This window comes from Dama dama, chromosome 21 (genome assembly GCF_033118175.1).
Source record: "Dama dama isolate Ldn47 chromosome 21, ASM3311817v1, whole genome shotgun sequence".
Lineage (NCBI taxonomy): Eukaryota > Metazoa > Chordata > Mammalia > Artiodactyla > Cervidae > Dama > Dama dama.
In genome coordinates, this window is record NC_083701.1 from 1,513,304 (window position 1) to 1,539,713 (window position 26,410).

The 26,410-nt window shown below is 65.6% G+C and overlaps 3 protein-coding genes and 1 non-coding gene across 14 annotated transcripts in view; 2 read left to right on the plus strand and 2 right to left on the minus strand.

Annotated features, from left to right (window-relative positions):
* The first annotated feature begins 26 nt into the window (after nucleotides 1-26).
* Nucleotides 27-6,601, plus strand: RECQL4 (RecQ like helicase 4). The gene is made up of 23 exons (XM_061122920.1): nucleotides 27-163; nucleotides 228-261; nucleotides 383-483; nucleotides 702-842; nucleotides 1,144-1,745; nucleotides 1,838-1,937; nucleotides 2,007-2,133; nucleotides 2,242-2,355; nucleotides 2,454-2,585; nucleotides 2,669-2,761; nucleotides 2,839-2,975; nucleotides 3,367-3,450; nucleotides 3,530-3,703; nucleotides 3,878-4,057; nucleotides 4,129-4,270; nucleotides 4,348-4,610; nucleotides 4,691-4,976; nucleotides 5,050-5,179; nucleotides 5,259-5,425; nucleotides 5,499-5,679; nucleotides 5,761-5,914; nucleotides 6,057-6,165; nucleotides 6,253-6,601. Exons 1-23 carry the CDS (start codon nucleotides 80-82, stop codon nucleotides 6,375-6,377), a joined length of 3,660 nt encoding a protein of 1,219 aa, XP_060978903.1. The 5' UTR covers nucleotides 27-79; the 3' UTR covers nucleotides 6,378-6,601.
* Nucleotides 6,602-6,659: 58 nt separating this feature from the next.
* On the minus strand, nucleotides 6,660-8,918 carry MFSD3 (major facilitator superfamily domain containing 3). Of its 5 annotated transcripts, none has more exons than XM_061122937.1 (5): nucleotides 7,812-8,914; nucleotides 7,348-7,495; nucleotides 7,140-7,264; nucleotides 6,966-7,075; nucleotides 6,660-6,763 (listed from the first exon to the last, which is right to left on the minus strand). In XM_061122937.1, exons 1-5 carry the CDS (start codon nucleotides 8,785-8,787, stop codon nucleotides 6,683-6,685), a joined length of 1,440 nt encoding a protein of 479 aa, XP_060978920.1. In that variant the 5' UTR covers nucleotides 8,788-8,914; the 3' UTR covers nucleotides 6,660-6,682. The 5 variants fall into 5 exon arrangements, with proteins under 5 accessions (XP_060978920.1, XP_060978918.1, XP_060978922.1 ...); XM_061122935.1 differs by having other exon boundaries at nucleotides 6,660-6,881; nucleotides 7,812-8,909; XM_061122939.1 differs by lacking the exon at nucleotides 7,140-7,264 and having other exon boundaries at nucleotides 7,812-8,918.
* A 1,158-nt stretch (nucleotides 8,919-10,076) lies between these two features.
* LOC133042410 (alanine aminotransferase 1) overlaps nucleotides 10,077-26,410 on the minus strand; it is a 38,670-nt gene continuing 22,336 nt past the window's right edge. For 2 of the 7 annotated variants that reach the window (XM_061122922.1, XM_061122921.1), the window contains exons 2-22: nucleotides 19,176-22,987; nucleotides 18,050-18,120; nucleotides 17,828-17,973; nucleotides 16,837-16,940; nucleotides 16,634-16,758; nucleotides 16,425-16,550; nucleotides 16,271-16,346; nucleotides 16,070-16,199; nucleotides 15,744-15,909; nucleotides 15,191-15,561; nucleotides 12,802-12,967; nucleotides 12,475-12,564; nucleotides 12,292-12,400; nucleotides 11,967-12,100; nucleotides 11,635-11,878; nucleotides 11,400-11,479; nucleotides 11,175-11,311; nucleotides 10,885-11,059; nucleotides 10,654-10,809; nucleotides 10,447-10,559; nucleotides 10,077-10,376 (exon numbers count right to left, since the gene is read on the minus strand). In XM_061122922.1, the coding sequence (XP_060978905.1) occupies nucleotides 10,286-10,376; nucleotides 10,447-10,559; nucleotides 10,654-10,809; nucleotides 10,885-11,059; nucleotides 11,175-11,311; nucleotides 11,400-11,479; nucleotides 11,635-11,878; nucleotides 11,967-12,100; nucleotides 12,292-12,400; nucleotides 12,475-12,564; nucleotides 12,802-12,967; nucleotides 15,191-15,561; nucleotides 15,744-15,909; nucleotides 16,070-16,199; nucleotides 16,271-16,346; nucleotides 16,425-16,550; nucleotides 16,634-16,758; nucleotides 16,837-16,940; nucleotides 17,828-17,973; nucleotides 18,050-18,120; nucleotides 19,176-19,419 (3,054 nt within the window). In that variant the 5' untranslated portion in view covers nucleotides 19,420-22,987 and the 3' untranslated portion in view covers nucleotides 10,077-10,285. The other 5 variants (XM_061122923.1, XM_061122924.1, XM_061122926.1 and 2 more) reach the window with 5 other exon arrangements.
* Nucleotides 24,272-24,378, plus strand: LOC133042938 (U6 spliceosomal RNA). The gene has a single exon (XR_009689634.1). It is a non-coding gene; the product is annotated as a U6 spliceosomal RNA (small nuclear RNA).

Below are 26,410 nucleotides of genomic sequence, written 5' to 3' on the forward strand. Positions count from 1 at the left end.
TGCCGAGCGTCCCCATTGGCTGGCGACCGGCATCGCCCTCTAGGCGGGAAATTCGCGGGGTGCCAAGCTTCCGGCGACCATGGATCGGCTGCGGGAAGTGCGGGAGCGGCTGCAGGCGTGGGAGCTCGCTTTTCGGCGGCGGAGCGGACGGCGGCCGGGCAAGGTGCGGGCTGACCGTGGGCGGGGAGCTGAGGGCGCGGCATCCGCCTGACGCGTTCCCTTTACAGGAAGACGTGGAAGCGGCGCCCGAGGAGACCCGCGGTGAGCCCGCGGGCGTGGGGCGGAGGGAGTGGCCAAGGCAGTGGGCCGGAGGCGGGAGGCCTCCACGCCCCCTCCCAGGGGAATCTTGACTCCAATTCAGATCCCCCGACCCCGCTCTCAGCGCTGTACCGAGAGTACCGCTCCCTGAAGGAAGCACTGGGCCAGGCCGGCAGCGTCGAGCCTCACGGCTCGAAGCAGTCGCTTCCCGCGGCGGCCGAGCAGGTACGTGGGCTTGACATCCCAATCCCTGGGTCAACATCCTGTATGCCGGAGCCGGGAGGAGTCGTTTCCTAACCTCGGCGGGAGCGGGGGGCAGAGGGGGAAGGGTGAGAGGGTGGAGGAAGGACAGCCCCTCCTCGGGTTTCTCGGGAGTGTAGACATCTCGGTTCCCCCTCACACACCAGCTTCTCCGTGGTTTAGGTCTCTACTGTCTCCTGCAGATGTTGGAGCCTAGTTGCTGGGGGCACCACTTGAATCGGGCTGCGACCCAGAGTCCCCGTCCTTCCTCAGGGTGGAACCCTCAGGAGTCTGCGCAGGACTATGGGAAGAGGCTTAAGGCCAACCTAAAGGGCAGTCTGCAGGTGAGGGGCGAGGGCCGGGCAGACAGTGCATCCAGCGTGGGTCCAGAGCTGCAGGTGGCCCCAGGCAGAATTACCAGATACTCATCCCTGTCAAGTGTCTCAGAGGTAGTCATGTTCACCTGTGCGCACACAGCCAGCGCATCTCCACAGAGGAGCTCAAGGTCAGCCTCTGTCCTCAGCTTCCTAAAGTCCCAGCCTTTTGCTTCTCACCTTACCTAGCTGTTACAGGTGGGGCCTCCAGCACGTATGAGTCTGTAGCACCCCAAGGGCCTGAGTTCCTGCTTGCTTGTCTCCCTCCCAGGCTAGGTCAGCCCTGGGCCGGATACCCCGGCTTGCACAAAGATCCTCTGCCAAGATCCCTTCACCGGAGCCACCAGGCACAGCAGCTGCCCCCATCTTTCCAGAAAATGTCAATGAGGTGCTCCCTCAGCCTCCCAGGCCCCAGCTGAGGCCAGGCCGGCTCCAGCAGCTGAGGGCATCCCTGAGCCTGCGACTGGGCTCCCTCGACCCTGATTGGCTGCAGCGCTGTCACAACAGGACCCCCGATTTTCTGGAGGTTCCCAGGACCTGCCACCCTGGCCTGGGTGCAGAGGATTCACAGCTTCTGACTCCAGCTATTGCATCTGTTCTCAGCCCCAGTGCTGGTCGTGAGGTGCCTTTGCAGGGCGCAGAGGTTCCAGCCTTACCAGCAGCTGGTGTCAGTGCCGGGAAGTGTCAGCCTGGTGACCATCAAGGCAAGAAGCGGAGACGGAGTGGGGAGCTGGAGGGAAGTCTTGCACAGACCCAGCAGGGCACTGACCAAGCAGGACCCCTGCCTGAGGGAGCTGGGGCTGCAGGGCCTGCAGAGGACTGTCCAGAGCAGCCTGTGAAGGCACAGCCCCCAGGCAGGACCCCAGCCTCCAGGTATCACTGCTCTAATCTCCCAGCAGGGCTGCCCTCAGTTGAGCCAGTGTGGGGAGGTCTGTGGGCATTGCCGATCTGTGCGTTTCTTCCAGATCTGCCATCCAGGACAGGGGGAACTATGTGCGGCTCAACATGAAGCAGCGATGCTATGTGCGGGGCCGGGCCCTGCGGGGCAGGCTCCTTCGCAAGCAGGTGAGATGGTGGTACCAGGTGCTCCCCCCAGTTGCTTGCCCTGTGATCCTTCTTTGTGTCCCCAACCAGGCATGGAAGCAGAAGTGGCAGAAAAAAGGAGAGTGTTTTGGGGGTGGTCAGCCCAGAGCCCCAGCCCAGGATTCTTGCTCCCAGCATGGGCAGCTCAGCCACTGGGCGTCCCGATGCCCTCAGCCTGGTGAGGCCTCTGCCCTGGATGCCAGCCTGCTTACAGGGGTGTCGTGCTCTTTGGGGAGGCAATTCTGGCTCAAGTAAAGGCCCTACTAATTTCCTGCTTCTGGTCCAGAACCTCTCCTGGCCCCTCAGAAGGAGGATGTCAAGGCTGCGAATGGCGCACAGACCCAGCCCACGTTACAGGAAGAGTCCCTGAGGACCGGTCCAGCCTGCTGCCAACTCTCTGGTGAGTTAAGAGGTGAAGGAGAGGCTGTAGCAAGTTGCTTTCTTGGTACTATGACGCCAGACCAGCCCAGGGCTCCTGTTCTGTTCATCTGTTCTCAGCAGATGAAGAAGACGCTGAGCCTGGGGCACCTGAGCTGCTGATGCCCACGGGGCAGTCTGTGTCCAGGACGCCCTGTTCACCTCTTTCCGTGCCTCCACTCTACCCACTGGGGCCCTCGGGTCAGGTGGCAGGTCAGCAGATGCCTAACAGCCCAGGCCTGGATGGAAGGGTTAGGATGACTCAGAGCAAAGCTGACTGACACCTGTGTCCACAGACACACCGGCTGAGGTGTTTCAGGCCCTGGAGCAACTGGGGCACCAAGCCTTCTACCCTGGGCAGGAGCGTGTGGTCATGCGGATCCTGTCTGGTGAGTTGGCTGGCAGGAGAGTGGTGGGGCTGAGGCCAGGCTGCAGGACGGCTGTCTTGACTGTAGATCACACTCAGGTGTGTCCACCCTGCTGGTGCTGCCCACGGGGGCTGGTAAGTCCCTGTGCTACCAGCTCCCAGCGCTGCTCTACTTCCGGAGAAGCCCCTGCCTCACCCTGGTCATCTCTCCTCTCATGTCACTCATGGATGACCAGGTAGGTGGGCAGGGCCCGTGGACACACGCAGAAGGCAAGGACTGGTATCCATGGCTCTGCCGACCCACTTGGGCTGCTGTTTCTTGCCCCACCCCCACCCCAGAGCTGCAAGTTATCAGGCCCTTTCCACTCTGTCCACAAGTTGGCAGTGGCCCAAAGGCACAGGGACACGGCTGCTTAGACCCAGTCCCACCCATCAGAGGAACAGCTTGGTAGGAGCGCCCCCACTGGGACCCGTCCCCAGTGCGCCTCAGTCAAGGCCCACAGGCAGCTCTGGCCTCTTCTCCCTAAAGGGCCTGGAAGGGAGCCAACAGTTGTCAGGTGAAACCATGCTGGAAGGCCTTTGGGAAAGGGCCAGGGCATGCAACAGGCTGTGCTCCTGTCCCTGCAGCTCTCTGGCCTGCCCCCCGGCTTGAAGGGGGCCTGCATTCACTCGGGGATGACCAAGAAGCAGCGGGACTCTGCCCTGCAGAAGGTGAGGGGGCCTCCCAGGGCCAGATGGGCGGAGCAGCGGGCGGAGCCAGGTGCTGCTGCTGACCAGCGGGCCTCCTCAGGCTCGTGAGGCCAGAGTGCAGGTGCTGATGCTGTCCCCAGAGGCGCTGGTCGGGGCTGGTGCTGGCACCCTCCTCTCTCAGCTGCCGCCGATCGCCTTTGCCTGCCTCGACGAGGCCCACTGTCTCTCTCAGTGGTCCCACAACTTCCGGCCGTGTTACTTGCGTGTCTGTCAGGTGAGCCTGGGTGGGTGGGGGAGCATGCAGAACAGGGCGGTGGCGCTGGCTCACGGCCCCCTCACAGACGCTGCGGGACCGGCCGGGCGTCCACTGCATGCCTGTCAGGTGAGCCTGGGCGGGTGGGGCAGTGCGCAGAGTAGGGGGTGGTGCTGGCTCACGGCCCCCTCACAGACGCTGCGGGACCAGACGGGCGTCCACTGCTTCTTGGGCCTTACAGCCACGGCCACACGCAGCACTGCCCTCGACGTGGCCTGGCACCTGGGCGTGACAGAGGAGTCCGTGCTCAGAGGGCCAGCTACCATCCCTGCCAACCTGCACCTCTCTGTGTCCTCGGACAGGGACCCAGACCAGGTAAGCGTGCGTGAGTGGGCCTGGCGGCGGCCCTGCCTCCCAGCTCTCTGCAGTGACCCTTGTCCCCATAGGCACTGGTGACGCTGCTGCGGAGTGACCGTTTCCGGGCTCTGGACTCCGTCATCATCTACTGCCACAGGCGAGAGGACACAGAGCGTGTTGCCGCCCTGCTGCGCACCTGCCTGCGCGAGGCCCGGGCCCCAGGGCCCCAGGGTGAGGCGAGGCAGGCCTGCGCCCGCGGACGCACCCCGGGCACGCGCCCTACCTGACCGCCCTGGTCTTCTCTGTAGGCCGAGCACCGGAGGCTGTGGCTGAGGCCTACCACGCTGGCCTGTGCAGCCGAGAGCGGCGGCGGGTGCAGCGGGCCTTCATGGAGGGCCGGCTGCGCATGGTGGTGGCCACGGTGGCCTTCGGGATGGGGCTGGACCGGCCGGATGTGCGGGCTGTGCTGCACCTGGGCCTGCCCCCCAGCTTCGAGAGCTACGTGCAGGCAGTGGGCCGTGCGGGGCGTGACGGGCAGCCGGCACACTGCCACCTCTTCCTTCGGCCCCAGGTGGGTGCCCACCCCCGCCCCCAGCAGTTCCCCCAGCCCCACCCGGGGCTGTGCCCCACGTTCACACCGCTCTGCCCCAGGGCCAGGACTTGCGGGAGCTGCGCAGACACGTGCACGCCGACGCCGTGGATTTCCTCGCTGTGAAGAGGCTGGTGCAGCGTGTGTTCTCTCCCTGCACTTGTCCCCGGCAGCCCCCAGAACAGGAGGGCAGCGGGAGCGGGAAAGGGCGCTTGGCCGGGGCCCCTGTAGCTGCGAGCGCCCAGGATCCTGGCCAGCCCAGCATCCCACACACACCCCGGTGCCCAGGCCATGAGCGGGTGCTCCCAGTGCAGCCAACTGTGCAGGCCCTGGACATGCCGGAGGAGGGTGAGGAGCAGGGGCATGCGTGGCGGGGCTAGGGGGTCCCACAGGCCCCAAGTGAGCTCTGCTCTGCCCGCAGCCATTGAGACGCTGCTGTGCTACCTGGAGCTGCACCCACGGCGTTGGCTGAAGCTGCTCGCACCCACCCATGCCCGCTGCCACCTGCGCTGGCCTGGGGGCCCCACCCAGCTCCAGGCCTTGGCCCGCAGGTGAGCACACGTCCCACCCGAGCCGTCGACGGGGACAGAGGACAGGTCTGTCAATCACATGCCGCCCCCCCTGGCACAGGTGCCCCCCACTGGCTCTGTGCTTGGCCCAGCAGCACCCCAACATGAGGCGGGGGTGCAGTTCTGTGGAGCTAGATCTGGTCGAGCTGGTGGACTCTACGAGCTGGGAGCTGGGCCCTGTGCGGCGGGCTCTCCTCCAGCTGCAGTGGGACCGAGAGCCTGGGACAGGTGGGCCCACCCCTAGCCCCGCTTGCCCCCCTCTCCCTGCCCCTCCGCCAGTTATTGACACCCTATCTGGCAGGTGTGCCCCAGGGCACGGGGGTACTGGTGGAGTTCAGGGAGACGGCCTTCCACCTGCACAGCCCGGGGGACCTGACGGCCCAGGAGATGGACCAGATCTGCGACTTCCTGCACGGCCGTGTGCAGGCCCGAGAGCAAGAGGCCCTGACCCGCCTCCACCACACCTTCCGGGCTTTTCACAGGTGCAAGAGGAGGTCGGCAGGGCATGGGCCACCCCACCCTGCTCCAGGCAGGCCCCTCTTGACAGGCTCTCCCCTCCGCAGCGTGGCATTCCCCAGCTGCGGGCCGTGCCTGGAGCAGCCCGCCTGGGAGCACAGCAGCAGGCTCAAGGCCGTGCTCAGTCAGTATTTTGAGGAAGAGTCAGAGCAACCGGGGGGCCTGGAGCCAGAGGACGACCCCAAGCTGGGACAGGACAGGGTGAGTGTCAGGGCCCGGAGGTGTGGCTGCAGAGGGTGCACCTGTCTGCGGGCACACACCGCCTCCTGCTGGCGTTGCGGAGGGCCATGCAGAAGAGCCAGCAGTGGACGCCAGGCTGGCCTGACTGTCCCCCCCCCCCCAGCTCCAGGACTGGGAAGACCAGATCCGCCGGGACATCCGCCAGCTCCTGTCCTCGTGGCCAGAGCAGCGATTCTCGGGCAGGGCTGTGGCCCGGGTCTTCCATGGCATCGGTGCGGACCTGGGAGGCCTGGCCCTGAGGGAGGTGGGGGCTGGGGTCACACCTGGCCTGGAGTTCTCAGTCTCATCTCCCCCTCCAGGGAGCCCCTGCTATCCAGCCCAGGTGTTCGGGCGAGACCAGCGCTTCTGGAGGAAGTACCTGCACCTGAGCTTCCCTGCCCTCATGCACCTGGCCACGCAGGAGCTCCTGCTGTGGGGCCGCTGACCACCCTTCTGCAGAGGACCCAGCACCCCCTTGTCCCAGACAGGGGCCTAAGTGGGGCTGCAAGGCCACAGCGTGGGGGTGTCAGGTGTAGTGGGTCCTCAGGGTACAGATGGAAGGGGATGCAGTGATCAGGACAGTGACCCACCACCCCAAACACAGCCCACCACCAGGAGCATGGGGGCAGAGAGGCCCCAAAGTGCAGAATAAAAGTTGCTCGAGTTGTTTTCAGGATCCTTCCTTCCACTGGGAACAGCCCCATAGTCTGGGGATGACTCTGCACACTTGTCCCAGAAGCACACTCCACTTTATTGATGAGTCCAGCCTTTCAGCTCAGGCCAGGGCGTTGGGTGCAAAGCCCAGGTACAGCATGGGGGTGGCTGAGAGAGCTAAGAAGAGAGAGAAGCAGAGGTGTGGCCCCAGGCTATCAGCCAGGGCTCCCGCCAGTGTGCCCACCAGCAGCTTCCCCAGCAGCTCCAGAGTGGCCAGGAGACTGTAGTGTGTGGCCTGCGGGGTGGATGGAGGATGTCACGTCAGGACCTGCTTGGACTCCAGGCCCACGGCCCCCAATGTTGCAACCATGGTTCTCACCTGCAGGGCACTGGGTGCCAGCTGACTGCAGCGCATCATCATGGTGAAGGTGGTGGTTGTGACCAAGCCCCCCAGGAGGTGCTGCAGACACAGACTCAGCAGGGCTGCCCCTGGGAGGGTGAGGGTCAGCAAGGCCCAGGGCCCCAGGCTCTGCCCCCCATGGCCCACCCTCACCTCTCAGGACTGTGCCAGGGACGGGGTTGGCTCTGGGGCTGTTCAGCTGAAAGAGCAGGACAGTCTGGTAGGCCAGGCCCCCAAGACGGAACCGAAGCACTGACCTCAGGAGGGGCAGTGGCTGCCTGAGGGGGAGACAGGGCAGGTCAGAGGGCACGGGGAAGGAGAGGGGAGCAGGTGGGTAGGGTGTGCTGAGGGGGGGACTCACCAACGCCTGGCCAGCAGGACCCCACCCAGGGATGAGCCAGCAATGGAGCAGAGCACAGCACCCACACCGTTCCACAGCCCCAGCTCTGGGGTGGAGATGCCGCCGTCCAGCAAGAGCAGTGGGAACAGACCACTGGCACCCTGCTCACCTGTGGAGAGACAGTCAGTAGGGGCAGCTTGCCCTGCTTCTCCACTTCGGCCTCAGTCACGCTCCCCCAGCCCTTCTGCTGGGCCACAGGCACCAGCAGACAAGTGGGGCTAGGCTTTGGCCAAATTCAGGGTCAGCACGAAGCAGCTCAGAGAGGCCTGCAGGGGTGTGGCTGGGGCTAGACCTGCACACAGGAAACAAGGCCCAGCCGCACAGTTGGGGGTGGGGGGTGCTCCAGGCCTCAGGTCAGACCCCACAGAGGGAAGGCAGTCCTGCGCCAGTTCCTGGAGACCCACCCGTGCTACTGCCTGACTCACCCAGCTTGTAGGTGAGCACGAAGCCCGCTGTCCACAGGGTCCCAGGCACTGCCAGCAAGTCCTGCTGAAGGTGCAGGCTGGGGCGGGGGTGCGCTGAGGGCGGGGGTGTGGGCAGCTGTCGCAGGGCGGGCACCACCCAGGCCGCGGCTGCAGCCAGCCAGTAGGTGGCGGCCAAGAGCAGGAAGAGCAGCGTCCAGGAGAGCGCGGGCAGGAGGGCCAGCAGCCCACCGCCGGCCAGGGCGGCCCCCAGCTTGTAAGCAACCACCTGCACGGTATTGCCGGGCCCCAGCTCAGCCGGCTCCAGGAGCCGCACGGCCAGCATGTCCAGGGCCACGTCCTGCACGGCCGCAGCCAGATTCAGCAGCAGGAGCAGCGCCGCCACCGAGACAGGCAGCGCGGCCCCGCCGGCGCCGGCAGGAGGCAGGGCTGCCAACAGCCCGCACACCAGGCCCAAGGCAGCCGTGCTGAGTGCCAGCCAGCCCCTTGGGGAGCCCCACGTGTCTACTAGCGGGGCCCAAAAGAGCTTGAGCAGCCACGGCGCGTACAGCGCCTTGGCCAGCCCCACGCGCGTCAGGGAAAGGCCACGGGCGCGCAGCAGCACGGGCAGCAGGCCTGACTGCAGGCCGTAGGGCAGGCCCTGCACTAGGTAGAGGCCGGCCAGGGGCAGCAGCTTCCCGCGCATGGCCAGGGGGCGCGGCCCTGGGGCGGGGGCCGCGTTCAGGGCCAGACGGGCAGGATGAGGGGTCCCGCTCAGAGCAGGGGCAGGGCGGTTCCCAGGGGGTCCGATCCGTCCAGTTGCGATGGGGTTAGGGGTCACACAGAGGCACGACTGGGGCTGGGTCAGGGGTGGCCAAGCTGGCATCCGCGACCGCGCCTTCGGGTCCCGCGGGCTCAGCACCCGAGGAGCTGGACGTCTCGGCGGCGGAGCTGGGCAGCCCTCGCGCGCCACAGCGCAGCCCGGAAACGCGGTGGCCATAGAGGACGTGGGCGGGCTAGAGCGCCGACAGCCCGCGCGCGCCCCCGGTGGCCGACTGGCTTCGAACGTCGGAAACCGGGGCCCATCCAGGTCCCTCCCCCGCCGTCTGACCGGCTCCCAGACGCCCCTCAGCCTCCGGAAGTGCAGCAGGTGTCCCACCTGGGGCCTGGTGGCTACCGGTTCCGCTGGGTCGCCTAGCGGCTCCACAGAGCAGCTGTCCTCTCAAGCCTCCGCTGTCCGCTGCTGCTTCCTTGGCTCCGGTACCCTTCAGCTCCTTGAACTCGTCTCAGCGCCCTCTGGAGGCCGGTGGCTGAAGAGGGTCGTGGGAAAGGCCTGAGCCCCGTTCATCCCACGCACACTTCCGGCTGCTGCCCCACAGGCTCTTGTGTCCAGTGAGGAGGAGGCCCTGAGATCCTGTCTAGGCTCCAGGTGGCCTCAGCGGTGGTGGTGGTGGGGGGAGTCCCCACCCCACCAAGGGTCTCACACAGCCTCTCGGGCCCAGAGCTATGCTGATGCCTGAGGACACCTGAGGCCCAGGGGAGCCAGTGAAACCCGCACTGTGGTTAAGAACCCCCTCCCGAGCTGAGCTGGGACCTTGGCCAGTAGTTTCCCCAAGCCCGTGGGTCTCTGAAGCCAGCCAACCCTTAAACCAACTCATAGGCATTTGAGCCAAGACCCTTGGTCAGCTACCAAGGCCACATGGAGTGAGTTTCCTGTCATTTCTAGGCATTTCAGGGGCCCAGGTCTCCTCTTCTGTGAAATGGGGACTAAAGTGCCCACCACAGAGGACCCACAACAGTGACAGTAGGTGCTCGTCCTTGAGGGCCAGTGTCAAGGACATACGGTTGGCTGTCCATCTGGGTCAGCCCCCAGCCTGGGTCCTTTAGGCTGGTGCTCCAAAGGGCACCTCTTCACCATTTTCTGAGCTCTCTTCACCCAAACCTGCCCCAGCTCTGGGGGCCCTCCTCTCTGTTTTCCAGCCCAAGGACTACATTTGCACGTGGATGTCACACCACACGAGCATGACAAAGGTGACCCACGTGCCCTTCCACCCCCACCCCTTGGCCGACATTGCTCTTCCGCCAGCTGTCAAAGCGGCAGAACCGCTGTCACCTGCCCCGTCTGGAAACCAAGACGCCCTCCTTGCCCTCTCAGGGCTGCTCGGTTTCCCTCTGCCAACTCCGCCAGTTCCCATCCAGCCAACTCCATCCTGTAAGAATGTCTGCTCCTCAGGAAGCCCTCCTTGACCATGCCCTGGCCCCCAGGCCTGCACAGAACCCAGACAGACAGGCAGTCAGGAGTGGACGAGGCTGCGAAGGTGCACACACATGGCCTCCAAGCAGCCCGGCCAGCCCATTGCTTTATTAGGGCCTGCGGAGGGGCAGGGGCTCTGCCACACAGGCAGCAGCAGCAAGTCCAGAGGCTCCAGAGGCCCCAGGGCCAAGTGCCCTCAGTCGGAGGTCATCCCTTCTGGCCGGCCCTGGCTTCTGACGGGTCCTCAGGAGTACTCGCGGGTGAACTTGGCATGGAACTGGCTCAGCTTCTCCAGCAGGGGCCGCAGCTTCTCCATGGGGGGCAGAATAGTCATCCTAAAAGGGGGAAGAAAGTAAGCGAATGCGGTGGGGGTCAAGGGGAGGGGCTGCGCAAGCAGGGCCTCACCGAAAGTGGTAGGTGCCTTCCCGTTGTCCGAAGCCACTCCCAGGCACCACGCAGATGCCAGTCTCCTCTAGGAGGCGCAGGCAGAAGAACATGTCGGGAGCCAGGCCGAGCTCCTGGGGGTTCGGGAGGAGGATGGGAAGGGACGATCAGGGAGGACGTCCCCGGCCCCACGGGCCCTGCCCGGCCTGCCCGTCCCGCACGTCGGACCTGAGCGCGCTGCACCGCACGCGGGGGCAGCTGCACGCGCGGGAAGGAATACATGGCGCCCTGAACCGGGTTGCAGCGGATGCCGGGAGCTTCGTTGAAGACCTGCTCCGTGAGCTTGGCCTTGGCCGCTAGCTCGGCCAGCACCGCCCGCCTCTCCTGTGGCCGAGGAGGGAGGGTTGGTCAAGCCAGGCCGGGCGCGGCGCCCCGACGCCCGTGGCCCCGCCCACTCACCGCCTGGAACTGCGCGAAGGAGGGGTCGGAGGGCGCGGGCGGGCTGACAGCCACGTCGAGCAGGACCTGGCCCGGGGTGGGCGGGCACAGCCGCACGCTCCGCAGCTTCTGCATCTGCTGCTTCACCGCGGCGTCCATGTTCACCACCTCCACGTAGCCGCCACGGAAGCCGCACCTGCGACGCGAAGGCGGGCGTCGAGGCAGGGCTGGCAAGGAGGGGCCAGCCTGGCGGCGACGAGAGCCCAGCCGCCGCCCGAGTTCTGGGCCCCGCCCGCCCAACCCGCACGCACTCGCCCATGTAGCCCTTGGAGATCGAGTGGAAGGAGGCGAGCTCTTGTCGCGCCGCGTACGGTGGCCCCATCTCCGTGAGCACCTTCTTGAACGAGTGGAACTGCGAGCCCTCGGCGTACACATTGTCTTGGTACACCTGGACGGGCGGCCGGGAGACGGCGGGCCACGTCACTGGGGCGCGCGCCGACGCCCGCCGCCCCTCCCCGCGGGCGCCCCGCCAGCACCTCATCGGCCAGTAGGAAAAGCCTTTCCTCAAAAGCGAAGCGGATCACGTCCTCGATGCACTCGCGGGTCTGCACTTGCCCTGGGGCACGGGGGTGCGACAGGTCCGGGGTCAGCGGAGGGGGCGCTCTGCTCTGCGCAGGGCGGCGGGCGGAGGGGAAGGCTGACCCAGGCGCGGCGGACAGGCATGCCTGTTCGGGCCGGGGCGGCGGGGCGGGGACGGGTGGGGTCGCGCACCGGTGGGGTTCCCGGGGTTGATGACACAGAGCGCGCGGGGGCGGCAGTGGTCACGCGCCTGGCCCAGCGCACGCCGCAGCTCGGCCACGTCGAGCGACCAGGCACGCTCCTCGTCCAGGTAGTAGTCCACCTGCACCGCGTTGAGCTCGGCCAGCGCGGCGGAGTAGAGTGGATACTGAGGGATGGGGATGAGCACGCCCGTGCGCGTGCGACCCTCGCCGGTTACCAGCAATTTCAGCACCGTCTGCGGAAGGGATGGGAAGTGGGGTTGGCAGACCCTCCCGGCTGCGCACTAGGAGCCGCGGTGGCTTCCCGCACTGGCCCCGGCCTACCACAATGGCATCGCTGGCCCCCGTGGACAGGAAGATGTTATTGGGGTCAGCGGGAATGCCTCCATCGCGCCGCTCAATGTACCGCGCCACGTCCTCGCGGATCATCTGGACACCAGCGCTGATGCTGTAGGCCCCTGAGACGGGGGGGGGGGGCCGGGGCAGGACAGCCGGGGTGGGACAAGTGAGGTCCCCTCGCTGCCCACGTGAGAAAACCCAACCCCCTTCCAGCGGCAGGCCCACCCCTCTCCCGGGACAGCCCCCCTCCAGCTCCTGCTCACCCCCCGCCCCCCAACTCCCCCAGGGTTGGGTGGGTTCTGGTGCTCACCCAGGCTGTGGCCCCCACAGGCCTGCAAGATGTGTTCTGCCTTCCTCTTGGCGTCCTCGGGGAAATCAGGGCTGTTCAGGAGATCAGGGTGGACGCAGAGGGCCAGGACCTGGGAGGAGCGAGTGCTGGGGCCAGGGTCCACGGGCTGATTGGGGGAGGGTGCAGGGCAGCACTGAGCCTTACCTGGCGCGGGAAGGTGATAGGGATCTGCCCCATGGCCTGTGCGTCCCCGATATTGGCACGGATGACCTCAGTGAAGGGCTTCTTTACGCCCTGGAGGGAGGCGGGGAGTGCAGTGAGGGGGGAGCTTATCACTCCCACAGGCCTTGTCTCCTAAGGTGGGGGGTGGGGAGGGACCCATCTGGGGCCCTCTCACCAGGCCCAGGGGACAGGAAGGGGTTGGGGGACCTGCCTGGGCCCCTCTTGCCAGGCCCGGGGGGGGGGTTGGGGGGCAGGGGCGCAGGGGACTGCCTGGGGTCCTCTCGCCAGGCCCAGGGGGTGGGAACATACCTGGCGCAGCTCCTGCTCCAGCTCCAGCGCCCGCTGCACGATGGGGCCTCGCACCGCGTACTCCACCCTCCGGACACAAGGATTCATGGAGTCCAGTGTCAGCACTTTCTCCTTCAGCCCATTTGCTGCCTCCTGGCTGTGCTCACCTGCCCTCAGGGCCATGACTCTGCTCAGATGGGCAGGAAGGAGGCTTAGGAGGCAGCAGGATCCAGAAGTGGGGGTGAGGTCAGCCGGTGGAGGTTCGGTGGGCCAGGGCTGGGAAGGGGAAGCCTGGGAAGGGGGCGCCCTGTTGGCTGCAGCCTGCTGGCCCCACTGAGAGTACAGAAGAGGCTGAAGAAGGAGCCGGGCTGCCAGGCCCCACCCGCCTGGGCACAGTTCTGCCCTGGGAGCCACAGGGAGTGGGTGAGAAGGCAGGCGGGGCTTGGGGTGAGGCCCGGTGCCCGCCCAGCGTCCCCAGGACAGGGGGCAGGAGACCCACATGGGGCAGGGACAGGCGGAACATGCCAGCGGCTCCGCGGGATGAGGCCTGGGGGTGGGGAAGGGGCTGAGCACCCTGAGGGGTCCACAGAGCTGGGAGGACTGGGCCCCGAGCGAGCGGGAGTGAGGCCCGGGGCCTCAGCATAGTTACCCCAGTAGGGCTCGGCCGAGGCCCAGCCCTCTTGGACCCCCCATCTTTGCTCCCGGCCAGCAGAGCAGGCCTGTCTCCCGGGTAACTGAGCCAGGCCTCAGGAATCTTGGGGCTGTGGGAGGGGAGCGAGGCTTCAGACACGGGTTCCACTTGGCCCTCCTGCGCTGGGGACCAGGCCTGGGCCAGCAAGAGCCCTGTGTTTGGACCTTGGTCGCCCATCAGTGCTGCAAGGCTGGAGTCTCTGGGTTGGGGTGCTGGGAGGGGCAGGGGCAGGGCAGCTCTGGGCCTTCGCAGGGCCTTTGGGACACCTCTGCAGTTCCGGGCTGCTGTCTTGCCCTTTTGCCAAACATGTACCAGCCTGGAGCTGCCCTTGGGGCTGCACCAGGGGCAGGGTGACCTAAGCGCCCCCTCCCTGAAGCTTCTGATTGGTGCAGAGAGTGGGAAGGGAGCTGTGATAAGCCTCGGGGCCCACCTCTGCAGGCCCTGCAGGGAGCGATAGGCCCCGTGTGGCCTGCCCAGCCCCAGGCTCCGACACCACACTGAGGGTCAGGGAGCGCCCTTCTCAGCGGAGCTGGGCAGGCCTGCGGCGCGCCGGCCCCTTGGCTCCCGCGGGCGGGAGAGGAAACCGGAGCCCAGGCAGCTGGCCTCTCACCTGGCGCCTCTTGCTCCGCGGCCACCGCTGCCTCCCAGAGCGCAGGCCTCTCTGGCCCCGAGGCAGAAGCGCAGGCTGATAGGGCCCCAGCCTCAGGCAGAGCCCGCCTCTGCCCGCCCCCTGGCAGCAGGGCCCAAGTGGCAGCTGTGGCAAGCAGACCCTGGGCAGCCGCCCCGGCCCACACGCTAAATTTAACCGGCAGCCTCCCCCAACTCTGCTGGGGACACCCCTCCAACCACTCATGCTCAGGGAAGGGACCGTGGACTCTGGGCTGACCAGGTAAGTAAGTGTCCAGCAGAGAGGGTGACCCCCAGCCCATGGCACCCAGCACTCATGGCCAGGCCAAGCAACCTGCTGGGGACAGACAAGCTGGCAGGGCCCCAGCCCTCCCAAGTGAGGCCCCTAAGTGGCCCTGTCACCCCAACGCATTATGCCTGGCCAGCTCAGAGCCTGTTTGCCAGCCCAAGCGGAAGCTGGCAGCCAGGGCCCCGGGGCTGCATGCCAGGAACGGGGAACCCACCCCCGACAGGGAGGCTTCTGACACAAGCCTTGAACCGCTTTGCCCTGCTGGCTCTGGCCAAGAGCCTTACAGGAAATACCCTCTTCTCTTCTAAGCCAGGGTCCTTGCCCTCCAACGAGGACACCCTCAGCCCTGGCCCCCAAGGAGTGTCCTTCCGAAGCTACTTTTTCTGCTCAAGAAAGCAAAGTATTACAGAGGGGCCTCCAGGAGCCTGGGAGGCGGGGTGCTGAAGGGCCAGGTTTCTTGCCTGACGGGCATGGGCCCCACACCTGCGCGGGGCTGGGCACCCCGAGCGAGCCCCAGCGTGCACTATGGGCCTCGGGTGCTCCCAGGGCAGGCGCACCCAGGCCCAGCAACACAGCCGCTCCCTGCTGGCAACAGAGGCCCTGCTGAGACACACAAGGCAGTGGCAGAACAGCCCTTTATCGAGGGTCACAGGACAACACTAGGTCTCTGCCTCCCAGGCACAGCTTCTGCCTCGGGGCTGTTCCTCAGGGAGGCTGGCAGCCTGGCCCGGGACGCGCACTGGGCACGCAGAGCGGGGGCCCGGGGCTGGGCAGTGGGGCCGCCCCAGCCGCCAGGCCCTCACATGAGCAGGCAGCACGGTCTCTTCTCCACAGGGGCCGCCTCTGAGGGGGCTGTGAGTTTCAGCAGGGGCGGGTCTCCACTCGCCCCACAGCCACTCTCCGGCTGGGGGGTCTCAGTGTCCACAGGCAGGCCAGCCTCAGCAGCCTCGGGCCCCTCAGCTGGGGGTCGTTGCAGCTTCGCAGCTGCCCGCTGCCGCTTGAGCTCTGCCAGGGTGTGGTGGGCCTTGGCGCGCACCAGGGCATCGGGGGAGGCGCTCTCCAGGGGGCTCAGCTGGTAGGAGACGCTCCGGTCCAGCCGCTTGGAGTACAGGTGCCGTCCCGGGGGGCCCCCCACTCGGCCATTGTGCGGCCTGGCCTCCTCAGGGTCCTCCTCCTGTGGGGGGAGCACGGCCCGGAGGCCATCAGCAGGCGCCCTCTGGCCTGGGGCCCCAGGCAGCACGGTGGTCCAGGAGCCAAAACAAGGGTGGGGGCGGAGCTGACCCCCAAGCGTGTGGCTCTTGTGTTTGAGGACAGGGTTACTGGCCCCACCAGGGTGTGAGGGCGGGCCTGGCTCACCTCCAGGGGCGGCGGCTGGAGCTCTGTGTCGGTCTGGCGGTCCTCATCCTCTTCCCACGGCTCGGGGCTGGCAGGCGGGGGCTGCTGCCACACGATGGCCTCCTGGGCGTGCTCCCTGCGGTACAGGCTGGTGCGCTGGGTCAGGCTCACCCGCCTCACCACCTTCCTGGGAGCGCAAGGAGAGGGTGGGGGAAGACATCACCTTCCCTGCGGACTCTGCCCACGCTGGCACCCTGGGCTGCCAGCTGACCTCAGCGGGGACAAAGCCCCAGGCCCAGCCCACGGGGCGGGGCCACGGGGGCCTGGCGGGAGGGGTGGGCACTCACCCGCGGCTGCCGGCGCTGGAGGTGCGGCGGCGCAGCAGGGAGCGCTGGCGGCCCTGGGCACGCAGGAGGGCATCATGCTTGTGCTTCAGCTCCAGCAGCTTGGCGCGCACCTCCTCGTCCCCGCACACGTCTGCGGAGGAGCAAGGGTCATGGGCCCCGCCACGCGCCCCCTACACCACGAGGACGTGGCCCCTGGCTCACCGAGAGGCGTCTCGTCCATCAAGGACTTGCTGTTCAGGTCAGCCCCGTGTGCCACAAGCAGCTCCACCAGGCGCACCTGTGGGCCGGAGCGACAAGGCTGCTGAGGCCTGCGGAGCCTGCGGGCTCGTCAGCCCTACCACCCACAGGCGCTCACCTGGCCCCAGTAGGCTGCCGCATGCAGTGGCTCCCAGCCGTCACGGTCCTTGGCGCTCAGGCTGGCCTGGTGGTCCAGCAGCAGGGCGGCCGCCTCGCTGAACCCGTTGGCTGCAGCGATGTGTAGCTGCAGGCACACCACCTGCACCTCAGTCCCGGCTCCACTTGGGGGAGCGCCCTCCCCCGCCCGGTCCAGTGCTGCGTCCTCACCAGCGTGGCCCCGTGGTCCTGGGGGACGTCGAGGTCGGCCCCCGCCTGAAGCAGGTTCCGGATGTCCTCCAGCATGTGCAGCTCCGGCAGGGCCCGGGCCTGCTCAATGCTGTCCTGGGTGATGCCTGCGGGGCGGGGCACTCAGCGCTCACTCTCCCAATGCAGCCTCCCCCATGGGGGGGGGGGGGGGCGGGTACACTCACCGCGGCTGGCCATGGCTGTCTCCAGGCAGTCTAGTGTCTGCTCATCCTCACACAAGTCATAGGGCATGTTCCCATCCGTGTTGACTGCCAGGAGGTCGGCACCGCTGTGGAGAGGACGGACAGGGTGCTGGTCACGGGGCCTCTGTGCCAGGAGGGATGTCCCCGCCTCGGGCAGCACACTGTGGGGCTGTGTCCATGGGGCCCAGGCCTCTGCTGAGAGGCAGCCCTGCTGGATGCCCCTGCATCTGTCCTTGGGCTGCTGGACTGTCAGGCGGTCTGAGCTCCCAGCCCCTGGCTCCCATGAATGTGTCCAGTGGGTCCACCTGCCCCAAGGGGTGCCAGGATTCTGGATGCCCCGGGCTGTCTGCAAGGAGCGGGGTGTCCTCTATGGAGTGGAGTGGAGTGGGGCTGGGGCCTACACACCCACACCTCCCCATGCCCAGGCATCTGTGTGTGAACGGGGGGACAGTCATTCACCCGCACACCCACCACTGACGCCCTCCAAGGCCAGCCGAGGGGGGGCTCCTGGATCCTGGCGAAGCTGACCACCTTTTCCATTCACCAAGGCAGGTGTTCAGGAGCCCAGCCCTGCTCTGCCCTCCCCATTAACAGCCCCACCAGTGTTCAAGTATCCCCTTGCCAATTCCTCCCTTGTGACTCTGACCAGAGTGGCATTTCTGTGCAGAACCTGGGAAGGTCAGACAACCAAAGCGGGAGGTCAAAGCCTGCCCTCAGGGAACTCCCGCAGGCAGAGGGCCACACTGCCCTGAGGCGTGCCAGTTCCCTGTGGAGGCAGCACCGTGGCCTCTGCCAGGCCCCAGCTGTGCGCAATGGGGTGCAGGCAGGGCACACCAGTGCAAGTGGAGACGGAGACCCAGGGGAGAAGCCTGGGCTGTCTCCACATGAGCTGCCCCCCTGCGGGGAAGGTCCTGCCTGCCCCGGCCTGAGAGAGATGCCCACTCCGACTACCCACGCTCCCAGCGGGCCCTACCGAGCAATGAGCAGCTCCACCAGGCGCAGGTGGCCACAGGTGGCTGCGGCGTGCAACGGTGTCCAGCACTCGCTGTCGCGGGCGTTGACCCGGGCCCCAGCCTCCAGGAGCTGCTGCACCATCTCCCGGAAGTCGTCGATGCAGCTCTGCGGAGCGTGCAGCCTGAGTGTCCAAGCCCCCGCCGCGGCCCTGGCCTCCCCTCCCACCGCCAGCGGGGCTGACCTGATGCAGGGCCGTCAGGCCATCTTCATTGGCCAGGTCAGGGCTGACCCCGCTCTCGAGGAACTGGCGGACTGCGGGGAGGACAAAGGCAGTCAGGGCTTGGGAGCAGAAGTTGGCCCGCGGCCTCTGCGTCCTGCTCAGGCCCCTGCCCGGGGCACCTGGGTCGCGTGCTGTGCTGTAGCCAGGACAGCAGAAGAGCACATGGAAGGCAAGAGGGACCCCAGAGCCCAGGCTGAGGGCTCGGGGCTGGGCCCCCAGGCAGGGTGTAGACGCAGCCCCCTGCCTCAGCCTCAGCCTCAGAATGCCTCCCCAGTTAGGGCCTTCCAGCCTTCCAACTCCTCCCAGAAAGGGCCCCCCAGGCCTGGGGGCCGGCATGCACCCTCAGACACCCCTCGGTCAGGTCCCATGTTCCCCCAGCTTTACACGCACACACACTCACACGCACCCCTCCCCTGGTACTTGCAGCTCCCCCCGCACCTCAGTGGCCAAGACTGAAGACCCAGGGTACCCAGGCCTGGCCCTCCCCAGCTGCACCCCCTGCCCCACAGCTCCTGTTTGCTGTCTGACCCACAGCCACCGTGCCCAGCCCCGCTTCCCTGCTCTGGGCACACCCTGCCCCTCCTCGCCCTCTGCACCCGAGCTGCCACAGCAGAGGCCCCGCCCTGGAGGGAGACAGAAGGAGCCCTCGGGAGCCTCCCTGGGAGGGCAGAGGGGCTGAGAGCAGGCACACGGCAGCAGCAGGAAGGGGGTCCTGCCTAGCCTGTCCTCCGGGAAGGCTCCGAGGGGGAAGGAAGAAGTCAGAGGCAGAGCTGAGGATGGGTGTCGAGGGGGGCCTGCTGGGCAGCCCCGCACCCTGGGTCTAATCTGCCAGGGGCGGTGGCACATGTCTTTTATGGAGGCGAAGGCTCAGAACCCAGACAGGCAGGCGTCGTGGGCAACTCCCAGCACCCTGGCCAGAGGCAGAGAAGACAGCGGCTCCCAGCCCACCCCGCCTTGGCCCCCGGCCCAGCAGGGCCCTCTGCAGGCTGCCCTGGACTCCCACCAGGAGGCTGCAGCTCCTGAGGCTTGCGTGAGTAATGGGGACAGGGCTGCCGGCCAAGCAGGCCCGGCCTTCAGCCACACTCACCTTCTTCCAGGTCATTCCGGGCAGCCGCCTCGAGGAGGGTGACGCTGGGCGGGAAGAGCACGCGCTTTCGCACCGCGCCCTGTGGCGGCTGCCCCGGGCCCCTGCGGCTCTGGGCCTCCTTCTCAGCCTGGGCCCACGCCTTCACCTGCTGGGCCCGTCGCTTCTGGGCGTGCTTCAGCCGCTCCTGCGTGCTCATCCTGCCCACCATGGGCATCTCTGCCAGCAGTTCCAGGTGCTCGGCCATGGCGGGGGCTGCCTGCCAGGGGGGGTGCGGGGGGCACCAACCGGGGCAGCACAGGGGCCAGGCTGGGCCTGAGGTGGGGGGCAGCTGGCTGGACTGGCTCCCTCAGGGGCATCCCCTCCCGAGGTTCGTGGCCTCTGTGCCTGGCAAGGCTGGGTCAGGAGGCCCCACGCTGTGACCAGGCCAGGACAGGTGTGAGGGCCACGGGCCCCAGGCAGAAAGGCGGCGTGGGAGGGCACCTACAGCCCGCCTCCCGGGGCCCGAGCACCTTGGCTGCTCGATGGGCAGGGCCTTCCACCCGCGTGGGGTCAGGAGGACACCCTGCAGGAAGCAGGCGGGACCTGGCCAGTGTCAGTCCAGGGTCTGAAGCTAATCACCTAGATGACAAGGCTGCAGCTCCCGGCTCCTCACGCAGGGGCGGGGCAGGGCAGGGCAGGGCAGGGCACACACCCCTGGGAGCCCAGAGAGCCCTTGCCTTCCAGTCTTAGGAGACCAGGTGGGGTCCAGGGGCAGCCATGGCCGGGCCTTCCTCCCCCGCCACCCCCCAGCACCCCCAGCCTTCCGGGTGTCAGTGCTAAGAGGAGGTGCGGCAGGAGGGAGGGCTGGGCGGGTGTGTGTCCAGAGTCCGGGTGTCCTGGTCCCCGGCGCCTGGGGCTGATGCTCTCTAGGCAGGCAGGGCACCCAGGGCCCGGCAACTGTCTTCAGGAAGGGCCCCCTTTGGAGTAGCCAGCGGCCGAGCTGCACACGCAGGTGCTCCCTCCTGCCGGCCTGAGAGGAGGAAGTAGGAAGTCATCAGGGCTGGATGGGGACAGGCCACCCCGCCCCCCAGAGCCCCACCCTGCAAGAAAACCTTGTGCGGCCCACTTTCTGGCCCCACACTCAGCATTTCTCTGCAGCTCAGAGAAAAGAGCAGACAGACAGCACACCCGCTCACAGCAGGCCTCTGGCCAGGCGGCCCCTCAAGTCCCCATGTTGGCCCTTGACCCGTCTGCCCTCGGGCTGGGCTAGGCAAGCTCACTTTCTCCTGCAGCTCTGCCAGACTCCTGAGGGCGCCCAGGCCACCCTGCTCCTTGGCTGCAGAGGGTGGAGGGCATGGCCTGTGCTGGCCATGAGCTGCTCACCGCCCGAGTCTGGGCCTCTTCCTTGCCAGGCTTTCTAGTTCAGGCCACTCAATCCCCCCTCAGCTGTCCTGGGCTACATGCAAGCCTTGCTTGGGTGAACATGAGCACAGTGGCCTGCCTGATCTGGGAGCTGTCGGGACAGATAGCCGGGCAAGCAGCTGGGCTGCGGCACAGCCCCACAGTCCCCACCATGGACTGTCTTGCCCAGCACGCCTAGTGTGGTCACAGGGCATGGTCTCAGGACACTGCTCAGGAGGCCGTGGCCAGGCCCCACCTAGAAGGTGCCCCCGCAGCTCAGCCTGCCCACCAAGAGGCCCCCTTCCCACTCGGACAGACCTCATGGCCATCTGGAGACTGACCAGCCTTCCTTTGACCAGACTTGTACTACTGAGTGCCACTTCCTTCTGGAAGGAAACCGTCCTGGGCCAGGTCAGGTCAGGTCAGGCCTCTCCAGCCTGGGGACCCCCAGTGTACCCAGAGCCTCACTTCTTGGGTCAACCTGGCCCTGGACTTGGCTGGCACTCCACTATTCCCTCTGCTAGCCTGGCCTCAGAGGCTTCCTGGGGACAGGATGGGGGACCAGTGAGGCCAGGAAAGAGCTTTCCAGGTAGCACCCCTGCTCCGGGCAGCCCGCCCCCTGCTGGCCAGCTCTGCCGACTGCAGGGCCGGCACAGAAGCTGCCCAGGCCCAGACTGCCTGCCTGGGTCTCCTGGTGCCCCGTGTCCTGCCTCTGCCTGCTCCCCGCCCATGAGGCCCCAGCCAGACCCAGGTGTGGCAGGGCTTTCTGCCTCCCTGCTGGCCACTTACAGGTCCCTCATGCTTCCCTGGAGAGACTGAGCACCCCCTCCTGCCCACCTGTGGGACGTGCATCTCTCTGGAGTTGGCCTCGGGGCCTGCCAGGGAGGCCAGCCTCAAGAGCCTGCCCCACGAGACCATAGGAAGGAGCAAGGCTGGCTGCCTTCTGCCTGGGCCTCGCCCCCGCCCTACCCCTACTGCCCAGGGGGGCAGGAAGGACGGGGGCTCGACAGAGACCCGCTCTCTGTGGGCCCCACACCCTCGCCAGGCAGTGCGTGCTGGAGATGCTGTCGGCCTGCTGGGCTGCAGTGGTGGAGCTGGGCACTCACCCCACTCTGGGGGCCCACCTGCCTGAATCCCCAGGTCCCCTCTGGGTTCCTTCAGCAGTGCTCCTTGCAGGAAGCTGCCTGAGGCCAGTCTCAGTGTGACCTTGGGCCTCTGGGCGGCCTCCCCAGAGAGAAAGATGACCCATTGGCGTCCAGGGACCCCGGGCAGTGGGTGTCCATCCTGGGAGCATCTCCAGGAGGGCAGCACAGTGCCCAGCCCCGCCCGGGCTGAGTCTGAGCTCTCTGCCCACTCCCCCACACAGCTTCTGCCCTCTCTGCCACCTCCCCCAGCCATAGTCCAGGAACAGCCCCCTGGAGCCGAAGACTTACTCCTGACTGAGCCACAGAGGCCAGCACAGCTCAGCAGAGTCCCGGCAACTGACCACCTCACGACACCCAGGCTGAGGGGGGCTGAGCAGGGCAGCTGCAGCCTCCATCCACAAATCCTGCCCCAAGCCTCCCTGGAATGTCAGAGATAATCTGCACAATTTTTCCAGTTCTCAGCTCCACGCCTGGGGTGTGGGACGAGGTGGGAGGAGCTTTCTGGAAGGACCACGGAGAATGCCCCCCTCCTCTGAGCCAGCACCACCGGAAGGCCTCAGAGTCTGTTGGGAGTGGCCCTGGGCCCTCAGCGTGGACAGATCCACGCCCAGCCTGAGTGCCTCAGGGGCCCCTCCACACCCACAGACACCCTGCTCCAGTGTCTCCACCCTCCACCTGGGAAACTGAGGCCAGGCCTGAACCCTGGTGTCCTGCTGAGACTCCCCCAGGCTGCCTCACGTGCATGCCCAGCATCTGTGTGAGAATCAGGGTCACAGCAAGAGCCCAGTGCCAGAGTGGGCGGCGGGGGCATGACCTGCGGGGGTGCGTGACCTGCAGAGAAGGAGAAGTTGGGGAGGGAGGGTGCCCACCTTCCCTCAGGTTCTGGGGCTTCACATTCTGGCTGCTGGGGCTGGTCCCTGTGGCTTTATCGACAAGAGCAAATGGTGGGGCAGGCGTGCTCCTGGCTCTGGGAAGGGTGAGGTGTGAGGCACCACCTGCAGAGTCACACAGAGACGCGCCCTCAGCAGGGGAGGCCGTGGGGCCAGGGCTCCATGGAAAAAACCCTGAGACAGAGCTGACCCCTCCCGGTTGCAGGCAGGGACTGGGAGGCAGGACTCCCCCGATCCCACCCCAGCTCTGGCCTCCCGGCCCCCTGCTCAGCTCACCTGGGACACCGCCAATCCCCGCCTCACGGCCAGCTGCCGAGGGCACGAGTCTGCCGGGGGTGCCGCTCGTCCCCGCCCTCTGCACACCCGCCGGGTCTGTTTCCAGGGCGACAGCCGGAACCTGGAGGGAGGCCTCGGGTCAGTGCTGCTCGGGCACGGGGCCGAGGCCCCAAGACAGGGCCTGACTCCTAACCCTTGTCTGGCCGTACAGCTCTGGGGGGCCCTGGGTGGGGCGAGGGGCACAGGCCTTAGTGCAGGCACAGGCTGGGCTCTGCGAGGAAGAGGGCATGGTGCCCGGACCCTGTGTTGGCCCCGTGATGGGTCCACCTGGCGGGCCCAGGGGGCACGGGTGGCGCTGGCCGCGGGGGGACAGGCTGCGGAGCCGTGAGCGGCTGAAGGCAGGGGCCGGGCCGAGCAGCTGGATGGCTGGCGTGGCGAGCTTGGAAGGCCTGCTCACCTTCCGTGATCTGGGGGTGCTGCCAAGGGCACCATCATCACAACACGCGTGCAGGGCAGCCCCCAGCAGGCCTGCTCTGGAAGGCTCCAGGAGCTACAGCCGCAGCACACGTGTCAGGCCTGCTGCCGCAGCAGCGCTCAGCCCTCCTCGTCCACTTCAGGGTCATGACGTGAGGCCCTGAGGGCTGTATGAGGGAGCTACCTATACGCCATCATGCAAAGGTCACTAAGAAGCAGTGTTCAGCGAAGAACCAGGGACTCACACTCTGAACACGAGACACGGCTTCGCTGCGAACACGCCTGTAAACCTGAGATGCACAGGCAGGCCCGGGGGCTGTGGGGCAGGTGGCTGAGAGCTCGGGCCACTCCTGCCGTTCAGCTTCTGAGCCGCGTGAGGGCAGATCTCCTCGAAACAATGTTAAGTGCTCTGTCTGGGGAGGGCAGGTGTGAGCACGGCTGCCAGGTATCCGGTCAGCCTGGGGGGCGGGGACGTAACAGGCCCAACAGGCTGTGGGAGCCACAGAGGCTTCCAGATGCATGAGAGATGTGATCAGATCCAGGGAGCAGAGGGCCCTGGCAGGAGACACGAGGGGACCCACAGCCCCACCTGACGGTGGGGATGGGGGGAGCGCCTCGGGAGGAGGGCCAGCAAGAGGCAGACGGAGGAGGGAGACCCCTGAGAACTGGGACAGGGAGCATCCAAGGTGAGCAGGGCCACAGACGCCCCTGAAAGAGGGTCTGGAAGGGAAGGGTCTGCGGAGGCGCAGGAGTCATGCAGGGCTGGGGAGGGGTCTGCAGGAGGCACGCGGGGCGGGACGCATCGCAGACACAGCTGTGCGGAGGGACAACCGCAGGAGGCCCGGACCATCCGTGTGACCCCAGTAAGGGGTGGGCCTTTCTAGCCTGACAAAACCCAGAAACCAAAAGGGAGATTAACAAATCCCATCCTGTGCTCGCTTCGGCAGCACATATACTAAAATTGGAACGATACAGAGAAGATTAGCATGGCCCCTGCGCAAGGATGACACGCAAATTCATGAAGCGTTCCATATTTTTAAGCAATAAATGCTGGAGAGGGTGTGGAGAAAAGGGAACCCTCTTACACTGTTGGTGGGAATGCAAACTAGTACAGCCACTATGGAAAACAGTGTGGAGATTTCTTAAAAAACTGGAAATAGAACTGCCATATGACCCAGCAATACCACTCTTGGGTATACACACTGAGGAAACCAGATCTGAAAGAGACACGTGCACCCCAGTGTTCATCGCAGCATTGTTTATAATAGCCAGGACATGGAAGCAACCTAGATGCCCATCAGCAGACGAATGGATAAGGAAGCTGTGGTACATATACACCATGGAATATTACTCAGCCGTTAAAAAGAATTCATTTGAATCAGTTTCTAATGAGATGGATGAAACTGGAGCCCATTATACAGAGTGAAGTAAGCCAGAAAGATAAAGAACATTACAGCATACTAACACATATATATGGAATTTAGAAAGATGGTAATGATAACCCTATATGCAAAACAGAAAAAGAGACACAGATGTACAGAACAGACTTTTGGACTCTGTGGGAGAAGGCGAGGGTGGGATGTTTCGAGAGAACAGCATGTATATTATCTATGGTGAAACAGACCACCGGCCCAGGTGGGATGCATGAGACAAGTGCTCGGGCCAGGTGCACTGGGAGGACCCAGGGGAATCGGGTGGGGGGTGGGGGGGGTGGGGGTGGGTGGGAGGGGGGATCGGGATGGGGAATATGTTAGGGGAAGCACACTGATTGAAACCGCCCACCCTGGTCAGGTACCATAGTAACCATTTGCATGAGTTGTTTTATGGCAGGAGATCCTGATAAGGAATACGGAACTAATAGGCCACCACCAGCCGGAAGAGTTCGGGAAAGATCGAGAGGAGACACTACCTGTCCGTCCACTTCCCAGAATCCCTCTTGCTAGCATCCATCTTGGCTGAGCGATGCGTGCGCCACCAGGAAAGACTCTGAATTAGAATGATTGGCCAAAGACCACCCGGAAACTAATCCCATCACCATAAAACCCAAGACTGCGAGCCACGCGGCAGAGCAGTTCTCCTGGGTTCCCTTACCTACTGCTCTCCACCCGGGTGCCCTTTCCCAATAAAATCTCTTGCTTTGTCAGCACGTGTCTCCTCGGACAATTCTTTTCCGAGTGTTAGACAAGAGCCCAGTTTCGGACCCTGGAAGGGGTCCCCCTTCCTGCAACAAATGGCGACCACGAAGGGACATCTTCTTCGCTGAGACTGACATCCTGACCACTCGGGGTACTCAGGGGCCAGCTTGCCTGCCAATGGACCAGACCCAGCGGCCGCAACTGGGACCCTTTTGTCCCTGGTCTCCTCCTGACGCGGACAACTGGCCAGAGTGCCCCAACCGGTAAGGAACAAGAGACTTTATTGACCTCCCTCCCCTCCCCTCTCTCTTTCCTCTCCTTAGCCCTTCCTATCCTTCCCGTTTTTCTAGTCCCCCGGTCCTGGACGCAGGAATCTGGTCGAAGGGCCTCAGCTTAAGCTGAGGATTGGAGACTGATCACCTCCTCTTGGCAGAGAACTCGAATTCTGGTTCTGGTGGGGCCGAGTTCCAGTCCTCCCTTCTCTGGAAGCCCAGGGAAAAGTCCCGTAACGCCTGGGTGTCTGCAGGTGGCAGGAGACGTCTGTAAGGCCACCCCTTTTTTCTCTTTCTCTCCTCCACTCCTAGACCTCCTGTCTCGTCCCACTCCTCTTCTCTCAACCTGGCCCTCTTCCCTCTCTTTGAAGACCCAAGTTATTTCCGCTTACTCTGTCTGTCAATACTTGGGCCTGAAGTTCTGGGTCTTTGTAAGAGATTTTCAGAGAGGCTACGCCCTCTGCTCCCCATCAACTGTGCTTTCTGTTCCTGGGGAGACGATCGGGCGTTAAAAGCCCTCCATCGGGTGCCCTGTTTCTATAAATTCAGCCATTTAATTGCGCATTTGGCTGAGTGCTTCCACGTGGAAGTGATTGACGGGGTTCAGTATAGTCGCACCTGGTCCTGGGTGAAAATTAACACCCTAGATACATCCTTAGGGGT